General features: G+C 25.5%; 2 protein-coding genes across 2 annotated transcripts; both read left to right on the top strand.

The window, feature by feature from the left end:
- The first annotated feature begins 93 nt into the window (after positions 1-93).
- On the top strand, positions 94-5,881 carry LOC127277431 (uncharacterized). Its single transcript, XM_051298537.1, has 2 exons — positions 94-245; positions 869-5,881. Exon 2 carries the CDS (start codon positions 906-908, stop codon positions 5,787-5,789), a length of 4,884 nt encoding a protein of 1,627 aa, XP_051154494.1. The 5' UTR covers positions 94-245; positions 869-905; the 3' UTR covers positions 5,790-5,881.
- Positions 5,882-9,446: 3,565 nt separating this feature from the next.
- LOC127277443 (uncharacterized) lies at positions 9,447-15,687 on the top strand. The gene is made up of 2 exons (XM_051298556.1): positions 9,447-9,560; positions 10,064-15,687. Exon 2 carries the CDS (start codon positions 10,123-10,125, stop codon positions 15,598-15,600), a length of 5,478 nt encoding a protein of 1,825 aa, XP_051154513.1. The 5' UTR covers positions 9,447-9,560; positions 10,064-10,122; the 3' UTR covers positions 15,601-15,687.
- The last annotated feature ends 4,635 nt before the right edge of the window (positions 15,688-20,322 follow it).

Raw genomic sequence — 20,322 nt, 5'->3', positions numbered from 1 at the left:
TAATTCCTTATATGTAAATAAAAGCTATATAAATATATTTATATATATATATATATGTATCAATTGACAACTAAACCTACAAAAAATAAAATGCGTATTATATTTTGTAGATAGTGAAAAATTAATTGTTTTTTTATTCATGAGAAACTTGTTATAATTAATTAGATTAGATAAAATGACAATTTATCTATTGTAGTATTTGCTGTAAAGTGGGAAAAAAAATTACACACAAAAAATCTTGCAAGGTAAATAAAATAATTTAGTTTTTTTTTTTAATTACATTCAACTTTTATTAATTAATATGAAAAATTGATTCAAATTAATGTAATTAATGATTTTTCATTAATAATTAATTGTAAGTTAATAATAATTATTAGTTAATTGTAACTAATGAATATAATTAATTATAAAATAAATATTTATATATAACTACATAGAATTAATTATAAATAATTATATATAATTAATTATAAATAACTATATATAAAATTAATCATAAATTATTGTATAAAATTAATTGTGATTCCATTTTATTGCAATTTTTCATCTCAATTTATAAAAGATAAATGTATTTAACAAATTGTAATTAAATTAATTAGTTATCTAAATTAATAATTGTAAATAACCATGGTTCTTCAATAATTAAATAAAAAAAAATTACAATTAATTATATTCAACAAATATAATTAATTCTAATTTATGAATTATAATAATCACTTATATATATATATATATATAATTAATTATATATAATTATATATTAATTGTTAAATGTTATTTTCTTAACATCTTTGGTCAATTCATAAAATATCAACAATCTGTTAATATGAAAAACAACATTGAATTATAAACTGATAATAACTTTCAGGATCAAGAGGAAATTGGAATTAATTAAAAAAATTACAATGATGAACACATCAGTCTTCATTCAACAGTCATCAGAATTTCAATTTCTTTCTGTTTGTCACTACATTACAATTTTTGGTATTTATTTTTACAACAAAAATTTAATTACCCTTGAAAAACGAAGTGATTCTGTAGAGATTTTAAATACTTTGTTTGATTATCTCAATAAATCAGTAAATGAAAATGAGGCGAAACTACAACTTTTAAAAAAAGCACTAAAAGAAAGTGATCTCTACGGTGGTGGAAAAAATGAAACACTTGACATGAAATACGTTAATGAAACATATCAGTACATCATTAGTAAAGCTCTATTTTCTCATTATGGAAACATTAATGGATATTTGGCTAAAATTATTAACTCTGCGGATGATGTAAATTACTCGGTTCTTAAGGAAACGGTGTTTCAACATCTTTCGGAAAATTACACCAGTAAGGAATATTGTTCCAATGATATTCCGTTAGGGAATTACGATTACGATAACAATCCGTTAGGGAATTATAATTCCGATAATAATCCGTTTGGGAATTACGATTCCGATAATAATCCGATAGGGAATAATGATTTAAAAAATATTCCGATTGGAAATTATAGTTCCAATAATAATACGTTAGGGAATTATAGTTCCAATAATAATCCGTTGGGAAATTACAATTCCAACAATATTTCTTCAGGAAATTATAGTTCCGACAATATTTCATCAGAAAATTATAGTTCCAACAATATTTCGTCAGGAAATTACAGTTCAAAACTTAACGGATTAACAATTCAAAAAATTTTTGATGATCACATTTGGAGAATTTTTCCCCAACCCGAACATGACATGAGCATAATGGAAGTGAATTATATTTACGCAATGGTTGGTTTAAAAATCATTAAATCTGTATCAGCTACGTCTTCGAATTTTACGTTCAAAGAATATATTCTAATCTCCCGCGAGCTTGATTTCCAGAAATTAAATAATGAAACTTATGAAATGGTAAAAGATTTATTCTCAACTCCAGCATTATTTTTCTACGCCTACAATGAGAAAACTAAATTCCAAAAAATAGATGATTTTACAAATGTTGAATTTTGGAATAAAGCTTATGAGAATTTATTTTCATATATTAATTCAACTATGAGAAAAATTGTACAAGAAAATATTGAAAATAGTTTACATAATAAAATTCAAATGAAAATGAATAAATTAAAAACACGAACTCTTATTGCAAACGAATTACTTGCATTAATATGTAATTATAAAAATATTGCACAAGTCTCGCCAATTCAAGTGGTATATTATAAAACCTTTTATCTTTGGATTACAAAATTATTACTACCCAAACATTGTGATAAAGAGAATCTTAACGATTTGCAAATATATTATCAATATCAATTCAAAGAGGTCGAGGAATTATACAATAAAATAGAAAGAATTGCAATTGAAAAAGTATTAGTCGATAGTGAATTAGTTGAAAAAATTAATTTAAATTCTACTGTTATGTTTGCGCGAGTTCCTGATTATCAGCAAGGTTGCAATTTATGTTCACCAATTCCACGAAAGGAAAATGACGATATTTTTCTTTTATTCGCTGTTAAAGAGGAAAAAACTGTATTTTACGCTTTGCGGCAAGAGAATAATACATTGTCTTTATTAATAAACAATGGAAACGAACAAGAGTTTGCTAAAGCAATTGCTAATGATTCTTCTCTAAAAATGGAAATTGCAATATTTTCCAAAACTCTTAAATTTAGGAATGAAGATTACAGAAGTTTTATTGCCAGAGTTGCGGATATAAAAACAAAATTGTTTGTAGATAATTTGAAAATGCACTATTATGAAGAAACGGTTGGGGAGAAATTGTTAAATTTTGCAAAAACACTGATTCCATTTTACAGTTGTATCGAAAGTGCAAAAGCAGGAAGAATGGCAGAATCTGCTTTTAGTTGTTCAATGGATGTACTCAGTCTTATTCCATTTGCTGGATGGGCGACAGAATATACAATTAAAATAACCAATAGTTTGACAGTAGAAATTGGTAATAAATATCTAATCACCAATACAATTGCAAGATCAGGAATTATCAGCACATTACCAATAAGTGCGGTATTAAATGAAATTTCCACAATTGCTGTTCGAACCATAGCACAAGAAATTCTCACCAAAAGTTTTTTGACAGATTTAACTGTAGCTTCTCTTCGAACAATTGATCCTGGTTTTGAATCCGTATACCAAATACTTCGTTTTGGTTTAAAAGGATTAAGGAAATTATTCCAGAGTATAGTTTCTAATTTTAAGAAAATTCCCTCATTTCGAAATATGGTTGTGTCAATAAATTCCTTATTGAAGAATATAAATAAAAATTTACTAATCGATCATACAGTACCATTGGTTTTGTCAAATCAAAACGATTTTAACATTGTTCGATACTTTTATCCAGGTGGATCGCACTTTTTTGGACCTACTTGCCTAACATCATTTGGAAACACTGCGGAATTAAGAAGCATCGAGGGGTATTCATTTCCAATTCCCGTTGTACCGGAAAAATCACCTCAAGGAATTTTTTACAAACAATACCTACCGGAAACGAATAAATTATCTGATATTACCTTTAAAAAAGATTCGAATGATATTCTTCGTCGTGTTAGTTATTTAATAGATACTATGATTTCCGAAGGAAAAGATATAAATGTAATTCGTAATTATCATGTTTATCATAATACAATAAATTGGAATCAAGTTAAAAAAGAACCATCGGATTTAAATGAAATTGTTGATCCCCCAGAATCTGCCACAAATACAAGAGAAACTATATTGCAACAGAATTTACAATTATTACCAACTTCTGAATTTCAAGTCACTTTACGAGGAACTGTAACAGGTCCTAATCTTCCTGAAATTACAAATATCGAATTAATAGGAACTTTACGAGGTACCATTGATGGTATCACATTTCCCATTGTTCCTCATTCCGAAGTACCGAATATAATTCCAAAAACAGAAGTTGATTCCTCGGAATTTTTAAATTCTAAAACATTGAAAGATCTTTTAAACGAAGGAGAGAAGGCACCTCCTCCTCCTCCTCCTGCATCTGTTAAATTAGAACCACTTTCTGATTTTGAATTTGATGAATCTTTAGATAAAATTGTAATACCTGATAGTGATACTAATTCATTGGTAAATACAGAAATTTCCGAAGCTGTATTAAATAATAATTTTTTCTCCCCAAAGAGACCAACATCTGAATTAAATACTGTAACAAAAAAAAGAAAAACAGAAAAATCAAAAAAAAAACCGACAACAATTGAAGAACTTGATAATATTCCCAGTACATCGAGACAAGAGAAATTAAATTCAAAATTATATACAAAAATTATACCACTACCAACGTATGATAAATATGTTGAAGTTTTAACAGCATGGAAACGATATGGTTTATCATATGTAAATCATGGTAGAAGTGAATTATATTATTTACGTACTATTGTAAATAAATTGGCCCTTTTACATTTAGATCAAGGCTTTCCATTAAATATTCCAAATAAACTTTGGTACAATCAAATTGTAAAAGGTGAAAAAAATATTGAATTTTTAAAAAATTTACAAGGAAAATCATTTTTTTTCAATGACATTACTTTATTGAGAACTCATCGAAGAAGTTCAATACTTAAAAGAATGAAACCAAATGATGCTGAAATAGAAGTAAAATATTATATAACAATTGATTCACCATATGGATTTGTTAATTTAAAAGATTTTCATTATTCACTACAAAATAATATTGTTACATTTAATGATGTGATATTTAGAGTTATAAAAATTATTTCAACAAAATATGATAAAATTTTACATATTTATTTAGAAAATCAAGGTATGACGAAAGAATATTGGCGACAATTAAGAGTTAATAATCTTAATAATTTACATAAGGAGGAAAAACTTTTAGAACATCCTAGAATGTCAAGTATTATTTATGCTGCAAATTATATATCTGAAGAAGCGCCACTTTGTACATTTGAAACATCAAAAAATTATCTTACAAATTATATATTAAGTACCGATCCAGTTAGAACACATCTTGTTCCAACATACGAAATATTTGCCGACGATATTGTGAATTTAGATTTTCATCATTCATATGATAATTGGAAAATTGCCGACAATTGTTATATTAAAGATGTATTATTTAATTATAATTTAGATGAAATTAATACATTGCTCGAGGCAAGACGAAGAATTAATATGTTATATGATTTTACTTATTATCAAAATATTGAAGAGGTATATCATAGTTATACTTTATTAATAAATGCTAAACAAAAAATTCGATTTGAAGATTATTATACAATGTATTCATATGCAAAACATAATTTGGCAATGACAAAAATTGGAATAAGACGAATGGAAGTTGCAATTTATCGTCTTGCACTTAGACAATGTGGTGCAATTATGAAATTATTTAAACTTCATCGTGTTGAAATAATTACTAAGGAAATGTCAACAATTATTAGTGAAATATTTAATAATAATAAATTATTTGCATTTGATAATTGTAGAAAATTTTCCCTTCATCGTGGTGTTGAGGCAGTTAAAATTTTAAATACACCAATGAAATCGACAGAAATTCCTTTATTAATGGAAGTAACATTGAGAAATCAAGTTGGTCTCGCCGACATTAATGATATATTAACTAATGAATATTTATCATATGTAATTACTGCAAATTTGGAATTTGTTATTGATGATTTAAAAATTGAAACACTTTATGGTAATAAAGTGATGATTATGAAAATGCATGATTATGAAAGTCCAACAGAAAAAAGAATGATTCAAATGGCAAATAGACTTAATGAATTATTATCAACGGAAACAAATTTTTTTTGGGATTTAAAAGAAATATAAGGGAAAATAATATTTATTTGTTATTTGTTATAAGGAAAATATTCAATAGTAAAATATGTAATCAAAATTTAATAAAAAAAACTTTCTTTTAATCTTAATTCATAATTCATTCAATGGTAATTAATTAATTATTATATAACAAGTAACTCTTTGTTAATTCTGTGGTTATTAATTCAATGGTAATTATAGTTCTTTGAAAATACATGCAATTATAATTATTTTAATTCTATGATAATTCATTCCTTAAAAATTTATACGGTGACATTTAATTCCATGATAATTAATTCCATTATCATTAATTCTATGATAATTCACTCCTTAAAAATTTATACAGTGACATTTAATTCCATGATAATTAATTCCATCATCATTAATTCCATGATAATTAATTCCGTGATCATTAATTCTATGATAATTAATTCCGTAATATTTAATTGTATGATAATTATTTCAATGATAATTTATTCCTTAACATGACAATTAATTTCATTATAATTAATTTCATAACATTCAGTTACATTATAGTTAATTCAATGATAATTTCATCATAACTAATTCCATCATAATTTATTCGATGATAATTAATTCCTTAATAATTAATTCAGTGATATTTAATTCCATGATAATTAATTCCTTAATAATTAATTTCATCATAATTAATTTCATCATAATTAATAGCATTAAAATTAGTTCCATCATAATTTATTCGATGATAATTAATTCAATTATAATTAATTCCATGAAAAATTAATTCCCTGATAATTAATTCCATCATGATTAATTACATATGGAAATTAATTCTCAGATAATTAGTTCTTCAATAATTCATTCAATTATAATTTATTCTAAGATAATTAACTCCTTGATAATTCATTCGATAATAATTAATTCTATGATATTTAATTTCATCATAATTAATTCCTAAATAATTAATTGCATCATAATTAATTCCATCATAATTAATTCTATCATAATTAATTCTCGAATAATTAATTCTCGAATAATTAATTCTTGAATAATTAATTCTATCATAATTAATACTTGAATAATTAATTCTATCATAATTAATTCTATCATAATTAATTCTCGAATAATTAATTCTATCATAATTAATTCTCGAATAATTAATTCTATCATAATTAATTCTATGCTAATTCGTTTCATAATAATTAATTCTATAATAATTCATTCCATGATAATTAATTCTATGACAATTAATTTTATTACAATTGATTCCATGATATTTAATTTTATGCTAATTATAAACAATTAATTGAATTTCATTTAGAATTGTATTTAAATGATGATGTAAATAATTGTTTAGCAGATATATAAGTTAACAACTGAAACGACAATACGAAAAAGATAAAAATAATTTGAAAAAAAATTATATAAACTAAAATATTAATTTCATTTTTTATTAACAACAGATAAGAAAATAGAGTGAAAAAGAATAGATTGTAAAAATTTTTTGCAACACTCACCTCTAAAGTTAAGTACCTATTATGAAGAATTGCAACTCGCTATTAGAATAATTTCGATTGTATCCCGTGTGGAAAAGTGATGTGGGCCCCCAGCGGGGGCCCTTATGGATCGCCCTCATGCCATGAGGGCCGCATATGGATGATCCATAGGGGCCCCTCATGGAAACGACATGCTCATCGATGAGGGCGCCCGCATGGGCGATCCATGAGGGTGCCCCTACGGGCGCCCTTATGGGCCCTCACGTTTGCCCTCATCTTGCCCTCAAGTTTGCCATAATGTTTTTTAATCAATAATATTAATAATAAAAGTTAATTAATAATAAATAAGCTTAAGTTATGAATAAATAACATATTTATTTAATAATTATTCAATTTTAAATTAAATTCTTACTCAAATTCAATTTATTAATTAACGTTCTAATTAATTAACTGTCGGATATAATTAAAAGTAATAATAAATTAATTAATTAAAAAATAAAAAATATGTAATTTATGCATACTATTAACGGATATTTTCATTTTTCAATTAATTCATACATAGAATTAATGATTAAACGCAAACCTGAGAAATAAATAAATCTAACGCATGGGGGGAATCGAACCTACGACCTACGGACTATGAGTCTAACGCTTTACCAACTACGCTACGTACGCTACTTCAAAACGAATGCTAACTTCTTGATGCTATTTAAACTTCAAAAATACCTAACAAAGAAAAGTGCTTAACATCATTTAGTTAAAGTTAAGATATTAAATTATATTTTCCAATCAAATGCAATTTATAAAATATAATTAATTATATGCTTTATGATTATTATCATGAATCATCTCAGGCGAATTTTCAAAAAAGTGTAAATATATTTTTATTAAAAACGCGTTTTTCGTTGTTTTAAATCATTGGAAACATTCATTTTTTGTTGATAAAAAAATATTTGATTTTTGGACTTAGAAAATTTTGCTAATCGATCATGAGGGCGATCCATGCGGGCCCCTACGGTGGCCCTCATCTATTTTGCCATAAGTGTGAGTGTTATTTTCAAAAAAGTGTAAATATATTTTTATTAAAAACGCGTTTTTCGTGGTTCTGAATCATTATAAACATTAATTTTTTGGTGATAAAAAAATATTTGATTTTTGGACTTAGAAAATTTTGCTAATCGATCATGAGGGCGATCCATGCGGGGCCCCTACGGTGCCCCTCATGGATTCGCCATATGGATCAGCCCTCATGGGCCCCCGCCGGGGGCCCCGAACTCTTGAGGGCAAGATCGTGGCTTTTTCCACACGGGATAGAATTAAATTAAACTTTAGAGGTTAGTGTTGCAAAAAATTTATTTTAATAAGATCTTCTACATTTATTTTTTTTTCGATATTTTATGAAATATGTAATTGCAAAAAAACAATGAATTTATATTTTTTATATTGATTTATGGAAAATTTTTTACTATAAATTTTTTGCATTCAGCTGAAGTTGCAATTGGAGATATGCATTTTTTTTGGTTGTATATCCAAAATAGTTAGTAGTAATATTATATTAATTTTAATATTAAGATATGATAAAAATTACGAAAGGTAAGTGACTGTTTTATGACTTTTTTTTTGGAAATTTATTAAGCATTCAACGACATTTGCTTTAAAGTACCAGATAAATTTTATATTACAGATGAAAAAAAATTTAATTCAACTAAACAATCACGAAACATCATGAAATTTATGTTGAGATTTAAATTTAATTTAAACAATTTTAATTTTATAATTATAATTATAATTCTATTTTAATTAATTGTCAATTAATTCACTAATTATCAATTAATTTATTTAAATTTAGAAAATATTTTTTTTTCATTTCCACTTTTTAAATAATTCTTTTTATAATAAAATTGAATAATTTAATATATTCATTATTACGAAATTCTGTCTTTTGTGTTATCTATAGAAAAATACAATTTAACAATGTTCATAAATTTTTTAAATACTATTTAAAACACGTGTACTAAAAATTTCCTTGAAGTGATGTTAAGATGTCATTAAATATTTATTGCATATATATATATATATATATATATATATATATATATATATATATATTATTCAACAACTGAATATACAAAAAAAGTAACGGTAAATAATTATTTTTAATAAACGAAGGGTTAATACAATGTACTATTGACAACGAATATACGACGACAGTAGTTAAAACTAACAAGACAAAGTAGATATTTTTGTAGAAATTAAATTATATTTTCTGATGCAACATCTTTAATCAAGTGAGCAACACAAAAATAAGGTAAATTTTCATATAGAAATAATAATTAAAAAAAAAAAAAATTTAATATTTTTAAAGAATTTTAAAGAAAAATATAATATTTTAAAAATCGAATTTATTTTTATACAATTAAAAATGTTGAAAACAGAATTAATTTAATAAATCATAATTAATTTAGTAACCAATTTAATAATTCATAATTAATTTAGTAATCAATTTAAAAAGTCATAATCAATTAATTTAGAAATCAATTTAATAATCGATTTAATAATTCATAATTAATTAATTAATCGATTTAGTAAATCATAATTAATTTAATAATTCATAATTAATTTAATAATCAATTTAAGGAATCACAATTAATTTAATAATTCATAAATAATTTAGTAATCAGTTTAATAATTCATAATTAGTTTAATAATAAATTATTAAATTCGTTCCGGGACATTTCCTCAAATCAATTTTTAACGAACATAAATTGCACCGAATTTTATAATAATAATTAATTGAATAATTAATTTCAGAATTGGCAGAACAAAAAAAAGAAGATAAATAAAATACGAGACAATTTTGGCTACTTAAAATGAACAGCACATCAGTGTTTATACAACAGTCATCAAATTTTCAATTTCTTTCTGTTTGTCACTATATTAGTATTTTTGGAGTGTATTTTTACAACAAAGATTTAATTACACTTGAGCAACGATGTGATTCAATTTTTATTTTAAATACATTATTTGAGTATTTAAATAAATCTCCAGATGAATTGGAGGCAAAATTTCAACTTTTGAAGAAAGTACTAAAAGGAAGTGATCTTTACGGTGGTGAAAAAAATGAAACACTTGACATGAAATACGTTAATGAAACATATCATTACATCATTAGCGAGGCTCTATTTTCTCATTATGGAAACATTAATGGATATTTGGCTAAAATCATCAACAATGCTGATAATGTAAATTACTCTGTTCTTAAGGAGAAGGTGTTACAGCATCTTTCGGAAAATTACACAAGTAGGGAATATTGTTTTAATAATATTCCGCAAAGAAATAATAGTTTCAAAAATAATCCGTTAGGAAATTATTGTTCAAAAAATAATCCACAAGGAAATAATAGTTCCAAACTTAACGGATTGACAATTAAAAAAGTTTTTAACAATTATATTTGGCAAATATTTCCCCAACCCGAACATGAAATGAGCATAATGGAAGTGAATTATATTTACGCAATGGCAGGTTTAAAAATCATCAAATCCGTATCATCTACAACTCCAAATCTTACATTTCAGGAATATATTTTAATCTCCCGTGAGATTGATTTACAGAATTTCTCCAACGAAATCTATGAATTGGTACTAAATTTATTCTCAACACCAGCATTATTTTTCTACGCCTACAAACAGAAGGCAAAATTTCAAAAAATTGATTTTACCCTAACTAATGAATTTTGGATTGAAGCTTATCAAAATTTATTTACCCACATTAGTTCAACTATGCAACAAATTGTAAGAAAAAGAATTGAAAATAATCTTTATTACAAATTTGAAAAGGAAATGAATACTCTTAAAAGTCGAACAGTAATTGCCACAAATATACTTAGATTACATTGTGATTATGAAAATAATCCACTAGTCTCCGAAACTGATGTCTATGTTTATAAAACCTTTTACTCTTGGATGACAAAATTAATTCTACCCAAACATTGCCAAATTGACAGTCTACCCGATTTGGAAACAGTATTTCAAAATCAATTTAAAGTTGTTGAAAATATATACAATGCAATTGAGAAACATGCAATTGAAAAAGTTTTAATTGACAGTAATTTAATTGAAAAATTAAATTCAAATTCAATTGTTCTATTTGCACGAATCCCACCAGAACAAATGTATGAGCCAATGATTGCACCAGTGACAAAAAATTTAAACAAAGACATTTACCTAACTTTTGTAATCATAAAAAATGGAGAAAGTGAATATTACGCAATTAGACAGGAAAAAAATAATCTCAACTTGCTTATAAATCGAGGAAACGAAAAAAGATTTTCCTTTGCAGTTGCTAAGGATGCGTCAGTAAAATTGGAAATTGATATAGTTGGCGGTTATCTTAAAGAAGAGAATGAAGATTACAAGATGTTTATACAAAGAATTGCTGATATAAAGACAGAAAAATTTCTAACAGAACTAAAGAATCACTATAGAGAACCAACATCAGGGGAGAAAATTTTAGATTTTCTAAAATCATTTATTCCATTTTACAGTTGTATTGAAAGTATAATAGCAAAGGATGTAAATAACGCAATATCTAGTTGCTTCTTTGATGCTTTAACTCTTATTCCATTTGCAGGTTTAGCTGCAAAATATACAACTAAAATAACCAGTGCCTTGGCAATTGAAATTAGTGAACAATTACTAATGAAAAATAGTCTTGTAAGTTTAGGAATTTTACAAAAATTAACAATTACCACAGCTTTTCGACAAATTGGCCTTAGGGCTGTTCAAACAATTGCAAATCAAATTTTAACCCGAAATCTTTTAAAAGATTTTGGTATTGCAACTTTACGAACATTTGATCCTGGATTTGAATTCCTTTACCAATTAGGCAATTCTGGTTATCGAACATTTAAAAAACTATTTCAAAATTTAATCACAAATTTTAAAAATATTCCCACAGCTAATGAATTTTTATTGATAATTAAATCCTTCTTAGTGAATGTAAAACGAAATATAAATTTACAAACTGATAATACTGGATTGGTACCATTTGTTTTAGCAAAAAAAAATAATTTAAACATTGTTCGATACATATATCCAGGTGGATCACACTTTTTTGGACCTAAATGTTTAATTGCCGCTGGAAAAACTATGGAATTAAGAAGCATCGAATGGTATTCATTTCCAAATCCAGTTGTGGCGGAAAAATCCTCCAATGGAATTTTTTACAAACAATACAATCCAAAAACTGGTGGTACAATTGACGGGAAATTAAAAATGAACTCTGATGATATTCTCCATAGGGTTGGAAATTTAATAAATGAAATGGTTATCAATGGACGTGATTTTAATATAATTCGTAATTATCATGTTTATCATAATACAATTACATGGAACAATTATAAAGCAAAACAACATTATTCTTTAAATGAAGAAAGTCTAAATAGACCCATTGAAGGTCTTAATGAACCCATAGAAGATTTTAATGAAGCACAATATCCTACAAATGCAAGGGAAAATATAGTGCAACAAAATTTTCAACAAATTACAAATTTTCAATCTCAAGAGTCTTTAAACTTGAATTTTGATGTTCCTCATGTTATAGATGTGAAAATTATAAAACCCTTAAGTGGCAATGTAGGTGGTTTCAATTTTCCTCTAATACCACAATCAGAAGCACCAGGAACATCAAACACCAATTCTCCAAAATCATTTCTTTCAAAGACATTAATTGATATTTTAAATGAAGGAGAAAAGCCACCTCCGCCTCCAATTGTTAAATTAAAACATGATATAAATTCTGATTTTCATCTTGATAAAAGTTTAGAAGAAATTGTAACGGGTGGTCAAAATGATGGGCATCAGTTATTAAATTCAGAAATTTCCGATTCTCTATTGGATAATAATTTTTTTTCACAAAACAGAATGGAAACATCAGAAATTCTAAATACAAAATTAAATTCACCAAAATTGAATTCACCAAAATCATTTTATTCAAAAACATTGGTGGATATTTTAAATGAAGGAGAAAAAGTCCCATTGACACCACCAATTCCATTAAATCACAAAAATTATGTTGACAATAAATTTCCTAAGCCTCTTCATTTTAAATTTGATAGGAATTTGGAAAAAATTTTAACCACCGGTTATGATGCTCATCAATTGGTTAATATGGAAATTTCCGAATCGATATTGAATAATAATTTTTTTACAAACAAAATAATTGAAACACCAGAAATAGATACAAATTTATATTCTCCAATATTGGATTCACCAAAATTTTTTCATTCAAAATTTGATATTTTAAATAATGAAGAAAAAGCCCTTCCATCGATTAAAATAGATCACAATAAAATTGCTGATTATAAATTTCCAAAGCCTGTTGATTTTAAAAATTTAGAAGAAATTTTACCAAATGCCAATGATGGTGATCAATTGATAAATTCAGAAATTTCCGAAACATTATTGAATAATAATTTTTTTTCTCATCACGAAATAAAAACACCAATAATTTTAGAGAAAAAATCAAATTCTCCAAAATCTTTTCTTACAAAAACATTGATTGATATTTTAAATGAAGGAGAAAAGGCACCTCCACATTACAAATTCAATAAGAATTTAAAAGACCACGATAAATCTGCTCCAATTAATAATGAATTAGAAAATTCCAAATTTTCTTTAAAGAGAAAAGCAACTGATGATAATTTTGATGCAAATATTCCGGAAAAGAAGAAAAAACTAGCAGAGGGAAAGGAAAATCAGCTTATAGTTGAAAAAAATTCAATTATAGATTTAAATCCAAAATTATATAAAAAAATTATGAAACAATCAATTTATTCAAGTTATGTAGAAATTTTAATGTTATGGAAAAGGCACGATATGCCATTTATAAAACTTGATAGGGAAAAATATCTCACCTTACGTAATACTGTTAATAATTTGGCATTATTTCAATTGGATCAAGGATTTCCTCTAAATATACCAAAACGTCTTTGGTATAATCAAATTATTAAAGGAAGTAAAAATATTAATTTTATGGAAAATTTAAAGGGTAGTAAATTTTTTTTCAATGACATCACATTATTGGTGACAAATCAACCAAATACATTATTAAGCGAGGGAATGAGACCATTTGATTCTGAAATTGAAGTTAGATATCATTTGACAATTAATTCACCATTTGGATTTGTTGATTTAACAAATTTTCATTATTCATTGCGTAATAATTATGTAACATTCAGTGATGTTTTATTTACAGTAACAAATACATTTTATTCAAATAAAAAAGAGGTATTAAATATTTTTCTAACAAATCATGATATTGGGGAAAATATTTGGCGAAAAACAAGAGAGGAGGATATAAAAAATTTATTAACAGAGGATAAAATTATTAAACATCCAAGAATGAAGAGCATTTTAACAGCTGCTAATTTTATATCCGAAGAAGCACCATTTTGTACATTTGTATCATCAAAAAATTTACTTTCAACTTATATTTTAAAAATGGATTCCACCATTAAAAATCATGTTCCAACTTATGATAAATTTGCCACTGATATTATAAATATAAATTCAATAAATTCCTACAATGAATGGAAAATACCAAAAAATCGTTATATAGAAGATGTATTATTAAATCATAATTTAGATGAAATTATTCATCTATCAGAAGCAACAAGAAGAATTATTGCAATTTATGATTTTGTTTATATACAAAATATTGAACAGGCATTTCATAAATATCGAATGTTATTTAATATTGAACAACATATTCGTTTTGAGGATTATTATGTACTTTATTCTTATATTAATGATAATTTAGAATTAAATATAAATGGAATAAGACGATTGGAAGTTGCTATTAATCGATTGGCAATACGTCAAAGTAGTGGTAATAGAAAATTATTTAAACTTCATCGTGCTGAATTAATAGAAACTAATGTAGCAGAAAATATTAAACAATTATTTAATGAAAAACAAATATTTACATTTAATGAATTAAAAAGATTTTCCCTACATCGTGATATTGAGGAAATACAATTTATTGATTATGAAAATAATTTATCAGAAATTCCATTATTAATGGAAGTTACATTAAATAATCAAGTTGGTCTATCGGATGTTAATGGTGTTATTGTTAATGATAATTTATCATATGTTATTACTGCAAATTTTGAATTTATATTGGATGATATAAAATTTGAAACAATTTTTGGACAAAAAGTAATGGTTATTAAAATGCATGATTATGAAAGTCCAACGGAAAAAAGAATAATTCAAATGGCAAATCGACTTCATGAATTATTATCCACGGAAACTAAATTTTATTCAAATCTAGATGAAATGGAATAAATACTATATTTTTTTTTTAATATTTGTTATATGTAAATAGATATGTAAAAAAGATTTTTAATAAATACTTTTTAATTTTGTAGTAAATGTTTTTTGTTTCAATTTATTAATTCGTTAATAATAAACGAAATATATTTTATTACTTCCCTTTCATATATAACTAATTTGTCATTAAATCGAAAATAATTCCTCAAATAATAATGAACAATAATAATTTTTTATTATTTCAAATAAATATAAAGAAATAATTTATTATTAAGTTTTTACTAATTAGTAAAAATTCTACATGTCAATAATTATCAAATACAAATTTCGATTGAATCTTAATAATTTAAAAACAAATATTTAATACACGTGTATAAACATGTATTCTTGATATGATGTTTAGATGTCAATAACCGCTTGATAAATATATCAGTGAACATCTGAAACTACAAAAAAAAAAAATTGATAAAGTATAGAAAATTGTTTTTATAATCTTGAAAATCAATTCATCTTTTTTTTTTATTAACAACAGATCATTAACCGTTATAATAAGTAAACGGTATGTTTTAATTTTAATCCAGAGTCAAATCTTCTCGAAATGTTAGAGAATTAATTAGAAAATTCTATAACAATATTATTTTACATTGTAAAATTATAGCAAACAGGTAATTAAAATTATTTTATTATGTAGTTTTTCTTAATTTTTTAAAGGAAGATTTTTAAAATTATTTTAAATATTGTATATTGAATTAAATCAATAATTAATTTCGTTCTCCGAGAATTCCCAGAATCAATTTTACCAAACAGTAATTGCGCACGGAATGTAAAATTGTTAACTTTTGGTAAAATTGATTCGGGATAATGACCGAGAATTAATAAAATAAGTAATAATAATTAATTACGTTTTCGGAAATTTTCCCAAAGTAATTTATTTACCAAACTGTAATTACACCGAATGTGAAATTATTAAAATTCTGTAAAATTTATTTGGAAAAATGACCAAGAATCAATGAATTTAATAATTAATTTAATAATTCCTAACTAATTTAGTAATCAATTTAATAATTCATAATTAATTTAATAACCAATTTAATAATACATAATTAATTTAGTAATCAATTTAAGAATTCAAAATTAATTTAGAAATAAATTTAATAATTTGTAATTAATTTCATAATCAATTTAAGAAGTCATTATTAATTTAGAAATTAATTAAATAATTTAATACTCAATTTAAAGAATCATAAATAATTTAATAATCAATTTAAGAATTAATAATTAATTTAGTAATTAATTTAATAATTCATAATTAATTTAATAATCAATTTAATAATCAATTTAATCATTCATGGTTAATTAGATAATAAAATTTAACAGTTCATAATGAATTTAGAAATCAATTTAATAATTTATAATTAATTTAATTATTAATTTAGGGAATCATTATTAATTTAATAATCAATTCAAGAATTGATAATTAATTTAATGATCAGTTTAATAATTCATAAATAATTATAATAATCAATTTAATATTTCATAATTAATTTAATAATGAATTATTAAATTCGTTTCCGGACATTTCCCGAATATTAAATAATAATTAATTTCAGAATTGGCAGAACAAAAAAAAACATCAACTGAATAGGAGACAATTTTGGCTACTTAGAATGAACAACACATCAGTCTTTATACAAGTGTCATCAAATTTTCAATTTCTTTCTGTTTGTCACTACATTAATGTTTTTGGTTTGTATTTCTACAACAAAGATTTAGTTACAATTGAAAAACGAAGTGATTCTGTTTTTGTTTTAAATACTTTGTTTGAGTATCTCAATAAATCTCCAGATGAATCCGAGGCTAAACTTCAACTTCTGAAAATAGTACTAAAGGGAAGTGATCTCTACGGTGGTGGAGAAAATGAAACACTTGACATGAAATACGTCGATGAAACATATCAGTACATCATTAGCGAGGCTCTATTTTCTCACTATGGAAACATTAATGGATATTTGGCTAAAATCATCAACACGGCGGATAATGTAAATTATTCGGTACTTAAGGAGAAAGTGTTTCAACATCTTTCGGAAAATTACACCAGTAGGGAATATTGTTCCAATGATATTCCGTTAGGAAATTACGATTCTGATAATAATCCGTTAAAGAATTATGGTTCCAAAAATAATCCATTGGGAAATTATGGATCAAAAAATAATTCTTTAGGGAATTACAGTTCCAAACTTAACGGATTGACAATTATAAAAGTTTTTGATGATTACATTTGGACAATTTTCCCCCAACCTGAACAAGACATGAGCATAATGGACGTGAATTATATTTACGCAATGGTAGGTTTGAAAATCATCAAATCTGTATCATCAACATCTCCGAATCTTACCTTCCAGGAATATATTTTAATCTCCCGTGAGATTGATTTACAGGATTTCAGCAACGAAACCTACGAAATGGTACTAAAATTATTCTTAACTCCAGCATTATTTTTCTACTCCTACAATCAGAAGGCTAAATTCCAAAAAATAGATGTTTTTATCCTAACTGATGAATTTTGGATCGAAGCTTATGAAAATTTATTCACCCACATAAATTTAATTATGCACCGAATTGTACAGGGAGAAATTAAAAATAATTTACACTACAAATTGGAAAAGAAAATTAATAATCTAAAAACTCGTACTCTTATTGCTGCGGAAATTCTACGATTATATTGTGATTATAAGAATATTGCACAAATATCACCAGTTTTTGTGGAAATTTATAAAACCTGCTATCATTGGATGACAAAATCAATGCTTCCCGAACAATGTTATACAAATTATCTTCCCGATTTAGAAAAGAAATACGAGGATCAATTTAGTGAGATTGAGGAGATTTACAACGAAATTGAAAGAAATGGAATTGAAAAAATATTAGTTGATAGTAAATTAGTGGAGGAAATTACATTAAATTCCACTGTTATGTTTGCACGAATTCCTGATTATCAGCAGGGTTGTAATTTATGTTCACCAATTCCACGAAAGGCAAACAATGATATATATCTTATGTTCGCTGTAAAAAAAGAAAAATCCGAATTTTACGCCCTGAGACAGGAGAATAATACTCTTTCTTTATTAACAAACAGAGGAAACGAACAAAATTTTGCTAAAGCAGTTGCTAATGATTCTTCTCTAAAGATGGAAATTGCAGTATTTTCCCGAACTCTCAAATACCGTAATGAAGATTACAGAGGATTTATTGCAAGAGTTGCGGAAATAAAAACAAAACAATTTTTAGATAATCTGAAAAAGTACTATTATGACGAAACAATTGGGGAGAAATTTCTAAATTTTGTAAAATCTCTAATTCCATTTTACAGTTGCATTGAAAGTGGAAAAGCTGGCAAAATGGTAGAATCCGCATTTAGTTGTACAATGGATGTTCTTAGTCTAATTCCATTTGCTGGTTTTGCTGCAAAATATACAACTAGGCTCACCAATAGTTTGGCAGTGGAAATTGGTAACAAATATCTCATCACTAATACTTTGGCAAGAACAGGAATTACCAAATTACCAATAATTACAGTTTTGAATCAAATTTCCCAAACTGCTGTTAAAACAATTGCAAAAGAAATTCTAACTCGAAGTCTTTTGAAAGATTTAACTGTAGCCTCCCTTCGAACATTTGATCCTGGATTTGAATTCTTTTACCAATTAAGCAGTGTTGGTTCTAAATTATTCATAAACCTGTTTCGTAATATAATATCCAATTTTAGAAATTTTCGGATTATTCAAAGTACTCTAAAATTAATAAAAACGATCCTACGGAATTTGAGAAGAAATATAAATTTACTAACCGATCATACTGGATTGGTACCATTTGTTTTAGCAAATCAAAACGAATTTAACATTGTTCGATACTTTTATCCCGGTGGATCAAACTTGTTTGGACCTACCTGCCTAAAATCATTTGGAAACACTGCGGAATTAAGAAGCATCGAGGGGTATTCATTTCTACTGCCAGTTGTGGCGGAAAAATCTGGTTTCTACAAACAATACAATCCAGAAACTGGTGGTACAATTGACGGGAAGTTAAAAATGAATTCTGATGATATTCTCCATAGGGTTGGAAATTTAATAAATGAAATGGTTATCAATGGACGTGATTTTAATATAATTCGTAATTATCATGTTTATCATAATACAATAGAATTGAAGAAAACTGAAAAAGAAAAAGTAAAGGATACTTCTGAAAATCAATTACCGATTGAAAATACCAATTTCCAAAAGACAAATGAAGATTCTCAATTTTCTAATCCTGAATTTAAGATCACATTGAAAAACAATATAAAAGGTCATAATTTTCCTGAAGTGACAACGAATATTCAATTTTTGGGAACTTTGACTAAATCTAATAAAGGTAATATTCCTGATATGACAATTTCTAATAATCGTCCGGGAACATTAAAGGAAATTGATCAAATGCAAGATAATTCTCCACCAGCTATCGATTCATTGTTTACAATGTCTTCGAAATATTTGTCAAATTATAAAATTTATGAATCACCTTTAAGTGAATTCACTGATAGTTATTCTTTTCAGCCTGTAAAATCTGATAAAACTCCTCCTCCATTGTTTAAAGTAACAGAAATTAGTAATTCAGAGGTTGGGAATTTGGATTTACCAAAAGTTCAAGTTGATTTAAATGTTCCGGGAAAGGAAAGGGTAGATTTAACAAATGTAGCGG

This window comes from Leptopilina boulardi, unplaced genomic scaffold (assembly GCF_019393585.1).
Source record: "Leptopilina boulardi isolate dan_hultmark-lab unplaced genomic scaffold, ZJU_Lbou_2.1 LbouV2_169, whole genome shotgun sequence".
NCBI classification, from domain to species: Eukaryota; Metazoa; Arthropoda; class Insecta; order Hymenoptera; family Figitidae; genus Leptopilina; species Leptopilina boulardi.
Note: the sequence above shows the minus strand (reverse complement) of the source record. Positions and strands in the feature narration are given on the sequence as shown.

Excerpts from the sequence above, each read along its gene's own strand:
- LOC127277431 (XM_051298537.1), top strand. The coding sequence starts at position 906 with ATGATGAACACATCAGTCTTCATTCAACAGTCATCAGAATTTCAATTT.
- LOC127277443 (XM_051298556.1), top strand. The coding sequence starts at position 10,123 with ATGAACAGCACATCAGTGTTTATACAACAGTCATCAAATTTTCAATTT.